The sequence below is a fragment of the Sinohyriopsis cumingii genome, chromosome 5 (assembly GCF_028554795.1).
Source record: "Sinohyriopsis cumingii isolate HCF-2022 chromosome 5, ASM2855479v2, whole genome shotgun sequence".
NCBI classification, from domain to species: Eukaryota; Metazoa; Mollusca; class Bivalvia; order Unionida; family Unionidae; genus Sinohyriopsis; species Sinohyriopsis cumingii.
Window position 1 is genome coordinate 3,516,457 of NC_142965.1, and position 12,639 is coordinate 3,529,095.

Below are 12,639 nucleotides of genomic sequence, written 5' to 3' on the forward strand. Positions count from 1 at the left end.
GTCTTTTTTTTTTTGCATGACTCGGCCGGAGTTCGAACCATAACAAGAACGAGTACACTACAGTCAAGTTTTGCACAGTATAGTACCACAACAAGAAATATTGCATCACAGTTAAGTTTAATACAGTGCAGTACCACATTAAAACAGAGCATACTAAAGTTACGTTTAGTACAGTATAGTACCACAACAAGACAGAGTACACTACATTTAAGTACTGTACAGTACAGTACCACAACTAGAGAGAGTACATTAAAGTTAAGTATTGTACAGTACAGTATTACAACATGCTATTATTGAAAGAATCGCCATGCTAAAAATGACAGAATAACCGTACGAATAATGACGTAAGAACCATACGAATAATGATTGAATAAACCATACGAACAATGACAAAATAATCACACTAATAATGACAGAATAAACTTACGAATAATGATAGAATAACAATACGAATAATGACAGAATAACAATACAAATTATGACAAAATAAACATACAAATAATGGCAGCATCGCCATGCTAATAATGACCGAATAAACATACGAATAATGACAGAATAACAAATACGAATGATGACAGAATAGCCATACAAATAACGACAGCATCGCCATGCTAGTATTGACAGAAAAACCATACGAATAATGACAGAATAACATTACAAATAATGACAGTACAAACATACGAATAATGGCAGAATAACAATGCAAATAATGACAGAATAAGCATGCTAATAATGACAGAAAAAACATATGAATAATGACAGGCTAACCATACGAATAATGACAGAATAACAAGCAAAAATGATAGTATCACCATGCTAATATTGACAGAATAACCATATGAATAATAACCGAATAACCATACGAATAATGACAGTATAAATATACAAATAAACATACCAATAATGACAGTATCGCCACGCTAAAAATGACAGAATAACCATACGAATAATGACAGAATAACCATACGAATAATGACAGAATAATCATACCAATAATGACAGAATAAACTTACGAATAATGACAGAATAACAAAACGAATAATGACAGAATAACAATACAAATAATGACAGGATAACCATACGATTACAGAATAAACATACGAATAATGACAGCATCGCCATGCTAATAATGACCGAATAAACATACGAATAATGATAGAATAACAAATACGACTGATGACAGAATAACGATACAAATAACGACAGCATCGCCATGCAAGTAATGACAGTATAAAATACGACTAATAACAGAATAACCATAAGAATAATGAAATAATAACAAAACAAAGAATGACAGAATAACAAAACAAATAATGACAGTATCGCTATGCTAATAATGACAAAATAACCATACCAATAATGACAGAATAAACATAAGAATAATGACAGAATAAACATACGAATAATGACAGAATAACCATACGAATAACGACAGCATCGCAATGCTAAAAATGAGAGAATAACCATACGAATAATGACAGTATCGCTATGCTAATAATGACAGAACAAACATATGAATAATGACAGAATAACCATGCGAATAATGACAGTATCGCCGTGCTAATAATGACAGAATAAATATACGAATAATGGCATAGTAAACGTATGACTAATGTCAGTATCAACCAGCTAATAATGAAAGACTAACCATATGAATAATACAATACTACCCATACGAATAATGACAGAATTTTTTTTTACCAATAATGGCAGAATAAACATACGAATAATGACAGATTAAACGTACGAATAATGAAAAAATACCATACGAATAATGACAGTATAGCCCTGCTAATAATGACAGAATAACCAAACGAATAATGAAAGAATAAACATACGAATAATGACAGTATCAACATGCTATTAATGAAAAAATAACCATACGTATAATGAGGGAATAACCACACAAATAAGGACATAATAACCATAGGAATAATGACAGAATAACCATACGAATAATGACAGAATAACCAAACCAATAATGACAGAATAACCATACGAATAATGACAGAATAACCAAACCAATAATGACAGAATAACCATACGAATAATGACAGAATAACCAAACCAATAATGACAGAATAACCATACGAATAATGACTGAAAAACAATAAAAATAATGGCAGTATCGCCATGCTAATAATGATAGAATAACCATACCAATTACAACATCATAACAATACAAATTATGACACAATAAACATAAAACTGATGACCGAATAACCATACAAATAATGAATAACCACACGAATAATGACAGAATAACCATACGAATAATGACAGAATAACCTTACGAATAATGACAGAATACCCTTATCATAAATGACAGAATAAGCAAAAAAATAACGACAGAATAACCAAACAAATTTTGAAATTATAACCATACAAATAATGAATAACCACACGAATAATGACAGAATAACCATACAAATAATGACAAAATATCCATACGAATAATGACAGAATAACCATATCATAAATGACAGAATAACTATACAAATAATGACAAAATAACCATACAAATAATTACAGAATAACAATACCGATCATGACAGTATCGCCATGCGAATAATGAAAGTATCGCCATGAAAATAATGACAGTATAACCATGAAAATAATGACAGTATAACCATACGAATAATGACAGTATCGCCATGCGAATAATAATTACAGTATCGAAATGCGAATAATGATAGTATTGGTATGCGACTAACGGCGGTATCACCTCTGCCAATACTTAACCGATGGCATCGTCAATTATACAGGTGTATTTTATTTGATTTTCTGCCAGTTGTTTCTCAGCAATTACAGACATCACTTAAAACATCGTTGTTAAATACCATATTTTCAAAGAAAAGAAATACTCGGGAGAGTTACATAAACGAATACAATGACAGAGGGAAGAAGAAGCAACTCGCAAGAGGAGAAGAGTTAACGAGAAATGTAAACGATTACTGCAACTGGTCAAAATAATAAGGAAGGAGAAACTTTCTATTATATCTAATCCTGACCAGATTTACAGAGATTAGAGCATGTAAAAAAGATTTATCGCAAAGCCGAAGAGGAGATACCCATTCATTCACTCCAACCCCAACCCCCCAAATATAACAAGAAAAATGATTAGCATCCACGACAACAAAAGCAACAGCAACATTGACCACGACAACAATGACTGCTCAGTTAAGTAAATAAAATTTTTGAAGGAAAATCCATCATTTATTATTTTTGTTTGAATATTTTGCAAATGACATTCCGGATCACCGTATTATTCAAGAAAAATGAATATTAGTCAAAGGTTAACAGAACAAAAGGAAAAGAAAGCAAAGCATGTTTGTGCGCGTAATTTTAAAAAAATATATCCACACATGGACATGAGGTTTTGAGATGGTAGGAGGAGAACATAAAACAAATCAATACAGGTTGATTATCTTTTGGATTTCATATATTCTTATGAGTAGGATTGACTATGAATGCGAACCACACCGATCCACAAGTTAATTTATTTGTATTTCCATTTTCTCCCGCATCTGACGACGTATTTTTAGAATTTGCCTTTGAAATTCTTATAAGAAGTAACAAAGAATAGTTTCTCTTTGTAAAGTTTCTTCTTTCTTCCGTAGCTCTCCTTTTCTCTTCTTTAACTTTCCTTGTGCATTTTGACTCTGGGGTCCACTGTCACTGCCTGTGACACAAAATACATTCATTTGGGACCACGTTTCAAGCACCCTGGTATGAGTGCGTGCTTTCCATTGTCGGTGTAGACATTCTACTAGCCAATGACCCTTTTCAGGAGTTACTTCACATAAATCGTCGCTCTTGTCTCCGGACGGTCTTTGAATCTTTGCATATGTCTTCTTGGATGGCAAGTAGCATGGAATCGACCGCCCCCCCGCCCCCGTCTGTTTGTCTCTCTCGTACAACCAAAAATATATGGTTAAATGTCATCATGAAAGGACCACAATGCTATTAAAAACAACAGAAGGGAAGCAATGGCAACGACGACAACGTTTTATGACACTAGACAGCTGGAGAGCAGTAATGGTACAAGCGTACCAAACGATTTTGACGTTGAAATAATCGATCCAACCTAGAGAGCAAAGATACTTCAAGACTGATTTTGCAATTTAGCAAGCGAGCATTGATTCAATATTGAGCAAAAAAAAAAACAAGTCTATGCCAGAGGATATTTAGAACGACGGCATGGATATACACCGTCGGATTTAAGGATTTTAATTCAGAGATCCTCGAAGAGAAATTTCTAATTTTTTAAATCTGTGTTGGACCACCGAAATGACTGTGTCAAGTCGAAGATTAACATCGCTTGCGATTTTCTGTTACACGTGACAGTTTAAAATCTCTCGTATAGGTAGAAAATTAGTAGACCTTTTTGAATTAATGACTTCCAATATCATGGATTAATTTGAGGAAAAAGAAATGATTCAGTGTTTCACGCCTGATACGACTAACGACGAAAGAACTAGTTCAAACAGGCATATCTTAATGTGAATTACTAAAAAGTCTGTCAGAGATGTGGATAGGATCTTCCTTCCAGTTTGAAAGCTTTAAATATTTGTCTTGTACAGAAATTTAATGTCATCACATCGCCGACTTATATCATAGCTGTTATATTAGCAGAACATCGATGAACGAGATGTGGTAGACAAGCACAAAAATAAAGCGAAAGGGACTTTGTAGTGGACTTGAATATTTTTTACTTTGGGTATTCGCAAGAAATTTACACTCACATACCTAACATTGCATGGCACATCGAGCTTGTAGCGAGTACACTCAGTAACCACTGTTATGACAATGTTATAAGTGCAGCGAGTGTGTAGAAGAAAATATGTTTTGTTAATGCAACACACTACCAGATTTCGGTTGGATCCTGGACCCAACCGACCACAACGAAGAAGTAAACGCCATCTGCCACAAATGAACGACAGTGATAGCTTACAATAACGCAGGGTACCACGGACAGTTTCTCTTGAAACATTGTGCACAGACGTCAACCGGATGTTGATTACTTTTATATGGTATTGATGACCTAAGTAAGGGATACAAATTAGGCGTAGTAATACAGATAATTTGTAATTCATAAAAATAAATATTTTCTCTGGAATTAAGCAAAAACTTAATGACGAAATTAATTTGATAATTCTTTATGCCACAGTTGATGACGTAATTAAGTTGATAATTCTTTATACCACAGTAATTTAGAAACAGTAATTGGAAAGTGTTTGACAATAGATTGCTACTGTACCGAGAGTCAGTATATTCAAAAATTATTTTTACTTACTCTGTATTCAAGCCTTGGAACATTCCAATGTATGATTCCTTAAGTCTCACATTAAATAATAAACAAGTGTTTCAATCTTACAGCAAGACAATACAGACTGATACATATCATTAGGCAACTGTCTATGTCTGACATTATATATTTAAATCTGCATAAAAATTGTTTCTCCGTAATGAGATGTTTTGGTACTCGAGTTGAATTAGCATTAAGGATCGAAAAACAAACTTTTGATAAAAAGATATGTCTTGAAAGAATGTATGTATGTATGTATGTATGTGCGTACGTACGTACGTATGTATGTATGTATGTATGCACGTATGTACGTATGTATGTATGTACGCACGCACGCACGCGCGCGCGTGCTAGCGTGCGTGCGTATGTACGTATGTATGTATGTATGTGATACTGATTGTTTGGTTCTCGTATGTATGTATGTATGTATGTGATACTGATTGTTTGGTTCTCACGTTTGCAAACGTGTATGCCGAAACTTGCTGGCTCGATATTTACTGTGTAGAAATGACAATAATTTCCATTGTCTTTATTTTCTATGCAATGGTTTCGACATTCTAGAATATGCATTGTTTCCACTACACTGCTATAATTGTTCCTTATATCTACTAGATACATATATGTCCATGCATCAACTAAACAGATCGAATATAATCATTGATAAATTATAATTTGTAACTGCAAGGAATTATTACAGACCAGAAAACTTGGCGATGACGGTTGCCTTCTTCTCTGACATGGGTTTCACATGTGGTTTAATCAGATCCTCCAAAAACAAGGCCGACAAGCTGCTAAAACCAGAGGACAGGGTGCTAAAAGAAGATATTATAGTTTTGTCGTCTTGGTGATACTTTGCGAATTAAGGAATATAAATTTATTTCTCAGATTACTTGTTAGATAACGTGATTTTGAAACGCATAACGTGTATCCTGCTGGCCTAAGACGTGGGAATTGTAGCCAGTTGTGAAAAGACGTGGGAATTGTAGCCATTTGTTCTCGGATGTGAAAAGTTCAGTTTGGTCTGACACGCATGAATCTTATCTAGGCATTGCAAAATGTCTGAATTGTATCTAGTTGGTCTGACACGTATCAATCTTATCAAAGCATTTAACATTACCTAATACCTTGCTTGCAGTAGTAGTAAATTAACTAACACCATGCTTTGCAATAGTAGTACATTAACTAACACCTTGCTTTGCGATAGTAGTTACTTTATCTAATACCTTGCTTTGCAATAGTAGAACATTACTTAATACCTTGATTTGCAATAATATCAGATTACTTAATACCTTGCTTTGCAATAGTTATTTATTAATTCATACCTTGCATTGCAATAGTTTTACATTACTTGTTAGCATGCAATGCAATAGTATTGCATTACTTATTAACGTGCTTTGCAATAGTAGCTCATTAATGCATACTTTGCTTTGCGAATAAGTACATTAATTCATACTTTGCTTTGCAATAGTAATACATTAAATCATACTTTCCATTGCAATAGTAATTCATTAATTCATACTTTGCTTTGCAATAATAATACATTATTTCTTACTTTGCTTTGCAATAGTAGTACATTAATTCATGCTTTGCAATAATAGTACATAACTTGTTAGCATGCAGTGCAATAGTATTAAATTACTACCTTGCTTTGCAATAGTAGCTCATTAATTCATACCTTGCCTTCCAATAGTAGTACATTGGTTCATACTTTGCTTTGCAATAGTACTACATTAATTCATACTTTGCTTTGCAATAGAAGTACACTGATTCATTCTTTGCTTTACAATAGTAATACATTATTTCATACTTTGCTTTGCAATAATAGTACAATAATTCGTACTTTGCTTTACAATAGTAGTACATTAACTCAAACTTTGCTGTTCAATAGTAGTACATTAATTCATACTTTGCTTTGCAATAGTAACACATAAATTCATACTTTCCTTTGCAATAGTAGTACATTAATTCATACTTTTCTTTGCAATAATAGTACATTAATTCATTCTTGGTTTTGCAATTGTAGTACATTAATTCATATTTTCTTACATGCAATGCAATAGTATTAAATTACATGCAGTGCAATAGTAGTAAATTACTTACTACCTTGCTTTGCAATAGTTGCTCATTAATTCGTACTTTGCCTTGTAATAGTAGTACATTGGTTCATACTTTACTTTGCAATAGTAATACATTAATTCATACTTTGCTTTGCAATAGTAGTACATTCATTCATTCATTGCTTTGAAATAGTAACACATTATTTCATATTTTGCTATGCAATAATAGTACATTAATTCGTGCTTTGCTTTACAATAGTAGTACATTAACTCATACTTTGCTTTCCAATAGTAGTACATTAATTCATTCTTTGCTTTGCAATAATAGCACATTAATTCATACTTTGCTTTGCAACAGTAATATCTTAATTAATGTTTTGCTTTGCAATAGTAGTACATCACTTATTAGCATGCAGTACAATATTATTACATTACCTACTATCTTGCTTTGCAATATTAGTACACTATTTCATGCTTTGCTTTGCAATAGTAGTACATTAAATCATACTTTGCTTAGCAATAGTAGTACATTAATTCATACTTTGTTTTGCAATAATAGTACATCAATTCATAATTTGCTTTGCAATACAAGCACATTAATTCGTACTTTGCTTTGCAATAGTAGTACATTGGTTCATACTTTGCTTTGCAATAGAACTACATTAATTCATACTTTACTTTGCAATAATAGTACATCAATTCATAATTTGCTTTTCAATAGTAATACATTATTTCCTACTTTGATTTGCAATAATAGTATATTAATTCGTACTTTGCTTTACATTAGTAGTACATTAAATCATACTTTGCTTTCCAATAGTAGTACATCATTTCATACTTTGCTTTGCAATGATAGTACATTAATTCGCACTTTGCTTTGTAATAGTAGTACATTAATTCATACTTTCTTTGCAATAGTAGTACATTAGTATACTTTGCTTTGCAATAGTAGCACATTCATTCATACTTTGCTTTGCAATAGTAGCACATTAGTTAATATTTTGCTTTGCAATAATAGCACATTCATTTATACTCTATTTAGCAAGGAAGTACATTGATTCATACCTTTCTTTGCAATAGTAGTTCATTATTTCAAATTTTACTTTGCAATATTGGTACATTAATTCATACTTTGCTCTGCCATAGTAGTACATTAATTCATACTTTGCTTTGCAATAATGATACATTAATTCATACTTTGCTTTCCAATAAACGTACATTAATTCATATTTTGCTTTGCAATACTAGTACACTAATTCATGCTTTGCTTTGCAATAGTCATACATTAATTCATATTTTGCTTTGCAATAGAAGTACATTGATTCATACCTTTCTTTGCAATAGTAGTACATTAATTCAAACTTTGCTTTGCAATTGTAGCACATTAATTCATACTTTGCTCTGCCATAGTAGTACATTAATTCATACTTTGCTTTGCAATAATAGCACATTGATTCATATTTTGTTTTAATAGTCGTACATTAATTCATATTTTGCTTTGCAATTGTAGTACTCTAATTCATATATTGTTTTGCATTTCTAGTACACTAATTATTATTTTGGTTTGCAATAGTAGTACACTACTTCATACTTTGCTTTACAATAGTAGTACATTAATTCATACTTTGCTTTGCAATATTAATACATTAATTCACACTTTGCTTTGGAATAGTAGTACATTAATTCATAATTTCTTTCCAATAGTAGTACATTAGTTCATACTTTGCTTTGCAATACTAGCACATTCATTCATACTTTGCTTTGCAATAGTAACACATTAGTTCATATTTTGCTTTTCAATAGTAGCACATTAATTTATACTTTGCTTAGCATAGAAATACATTGATTCATTCCTTTCTTTGCAATAGTAGTAAATTAATTCATACTTTGCTCTGACATAGTAGTACATTAATTCATACTTTGCTTTGCAATAATAGTACATGAATTCATACTTTACTTTGCAATAGTCGTACATTAATTCATATTTTACTTTGCAATAGTAGTACACTAATTCTTACTTTGCTTTGTAATAGTAGTACACACTAATTCATACTTTCTTTGCCATAGTAGTACATTAATTCATACTTTGCTTTGCAATAATAATACCTGAATTCACACTTTACTTTGCAATAGTAGTTCATTAATTCATACTTTGCTTTGCAATATTAATACATTAATTCATACTTTGTTTTGTAATAGTAGTACATTACTTATTAGCATGCAGTGCAATAGTAGTTTATTAATTAACAGCTTGCTTTGTAATAGTAGGTACTTTGCCCAATACCTTGCTGTCAGCAAAAGATCAAAAGTGTCATCTTTGTATTTTGTTTTAATCACCTGAGAGAAGCACTAAAGAGAGAAGCCAACCACAATCCCGGCATTCCATGCATGCCTTGAAAGATATCCATTACCATATAAGGTATGATCTGAAAGAACACAGAAAATATGTCAATTACCTTGTAGGGTCTCATCAGAAAGAACACAGGAAAATACTTCTGACACCAAGGCAAACCGTATGGGTCCTTTCGTTTCGAAATAGTTTGTAAAGGAGGTATTAACTGAATTGTTCTAAATTTCAAAGCAGAGATAGACATAAACATGCAGGCGGACAAACAGACGGAGAGATTGAATAATATGTGGTATAATGGACATCCAGCGCTGAGATGTCATAGTCAACGTTTTACATTTAAACCTTTAAAATGACTTAGCTAGATAACAGTGCTTGGTTTCGTTTGTTTTTTGGTGTGCAGTGTTATATCGTATTGAGAACACAATACAAAACAATAGCCAGTCCGATCCCAAACCGAACGACAGCGACACTGTAAATTAGAAAGGACCAAAGAACACAGTCACAAAAAAAAAAAAATAATTAATATCTCTAGAAAATGTGTCAACCTAAAACGTCTTCATCCAAATAACACGTCATAATGCATTAGGCAAAGGTTCAACAATGCATAAGTGCACAAAACCATTGCCAACAATAACACTCTACGCCTCAGAATGCACATATAATGCGCCAGCTTAGATGCGGAAACCGTACTCACCTACACGTAGACGCGGAAAACTTGCCCAGCTATACTTAGACGCGGCAGACTTGCTCCCATACACGGAGATATAGCTGCTGCACTCAGTATTCTGAATCAGCCCCCGGGGGATCTGCTGTTAATTACCCCCTATTCTCGTTTATCTTCCATATAACTATCTTTGTTTGACGTACGATCGTGTTTCCCTTGTGGACCAGGACCAGTATGTGTTGGACCTTCGCGGGGAGACTGACAATACATTAGCGACTGACTTTACATTTAATATAAATGATATGGCTCATTGGAAGCTTCACTTCACGGGATTGTTCACAGGAGCCCTAAAGATTCTCGTGGATTTGAACTCGCGCTCTGCACTGGTTGATAAATAAGTTGCAATACAAGTCGTTGATAGCATCAAAAAACGCCGCTGTGGATCAGTTGAAACATCTGGGATCACATGAGGTTTTGTCAATTCCAGATCGACTACGACGATTTGTGCGGCATGATATCTCATGGACGGAAAGATAATCGAATCATTGTTTGGACAGCGTTGACATCAGATACCGCGACAATTATGCGTCAGTCTAACATTGATGTTTTCCAATGGTTCAGCCGAGTATGCAGATCATATGCATTATGTACGTAGGCGACCTCGAAATCATACAGATGATGCAGATGGAGACGGATAAACCGTAGTTATCTGCAATAATAGAAATTTCAACCTTGGATTTACGCATCAATGAGGGTAACATCGCGGATTGTTGTTTTCGTGTGCGATGCCTCTAAGTCATATATTTGTATTTTGTACAAATGTCCGCAAAGCTATTTTTGGAACGAAATAAACGGTCGTTTTAGCCCGAATATTTGACGATCCTGATGCAATTTGGCTTGATAGACGTGCTGCAGGTCAAGTATTATTATTATTAAAACTGACACTATGGACGCTTGTAATAACCTCGTCGTTTACGATATAATTACGTTTGTTGTCGTTTACGAAGTCAATGTTATCGTTTCTCACGCTCATTACGAGCTCGATACAAAGCAACGCTGGGAAATTTGCACGACACATAAGTGCCCAGCAAGGTATTAGCCAACCAAGATACATGTTCGTGGCATTTCAAACTATGATTCAGTTGAAGGCGGACAGGTAGTATTGTGATGCTATTTAACCGGATAGCAGTGTCTGAAGTTTCACGGCGGTTAGCCAATTACCAAGAACCCTCTGAAGAAATTTTCCTAAGTTGGGAAGCAAATCCAATGGAACATGCATATCCCAATATAAGGTGGAACATTGGTTCGGATCAAAATATCGACACACGTCTGCAGATTTTCCAGCATGATTTCATCGCTTTGTACCCGATTTATTACTTTCGTTGGAACCTTGTTCATGTTTCTTTGAATATACTGCTCTTTTCACTGCCTTAGTGTTGCGTATAGGTATATCTCTGCAAGAGTGTGTACCAAGCATGGATAGCACGAGAAGCACGTGAACCACAATAAAGCTCAAACATTTACATCCCTGGGCGAAAACCCCTCTAGTGTGCACTCGATGTAAGACTTTGCTGAACTGAGGATGGTATAGTCTATCGCGAAGGGACGAATGCCTTCCTTCACACGCTGACATAAGTCTGTGTCAACTAGACTACAGCCATTTTGTGGAACAACGAATTTCGGGATGAAATTTAATGTTCGTGCTACAGTAAACCATTTTTGGAGCATCGAGAGGTCGAGGCCAGATCTCTAGATATGTATCAGTGACAACGAAATAGGGTGTGTGTTGCTAAGAATAAATTGTTCACCAAGCCTGACTAGAATTCCAAGATCGGATGTATTTCATATAGAGGACAAGATTAACTCCAGGACAGTAGACCTACAAGCATTGCTTGTTTGATTCGTCAAGGTTGTCCGTTATCCTTATTTGTCTATATGTCGTCAGCTGGAGGAGCTATACGTTGCTCAGAAACTGCCGTATTCTTCTATGTATTCGTTACTCAGGAACTGCTGTAATTATATATGTATATTTTAATCAGACAACCGTATTCATCTGTATGTTAGGCTACGGCATTTACTGAGTGTGAAGTTCATTATGGACACCAGTATCAGACTAGCAAACAGCCACTTTGCAAACATTACCAGCAGAGTATAGAGAACAGACGTGTTTGCACCATCCACTTTTTTTATGGGGAAATCACTCTTTCAGCAATGTCAACGGAGCAGTGAACCCATCTGAGCAGTCCACAGTGCAATTTAG

At 33.9% G+C, this 12,639-nt stretch overlaps 1 protein-coding gene across 1 annotated transcript in view; it reads right to left on the reverse strand.

The window, feature by feature from the left end:
• Positions 1–12,639, reverse strand: part of LOC149798542 (sodium-dependent multivitamin transporter-like) — a 60,023-nt gene that overhangs the window by 32,545 nt on the left and 14,839 nt on the right. The window contains exons 9-10 of the mRNA XM_089957177.1: positions 9,703–9,791; positions 6,008–6,120 (exon numbers count right to left, since the gene is read on the reverse strand). Coding sequence (XP_089813303.1) covers positions 6,008–6,120; positions 9,703–9,791 — 202 coding nt within the window. The remainder of the gene's footprint in view (positions 1–6,007; positions 6,121–9,702; positions 9,792–12,639) is intronic.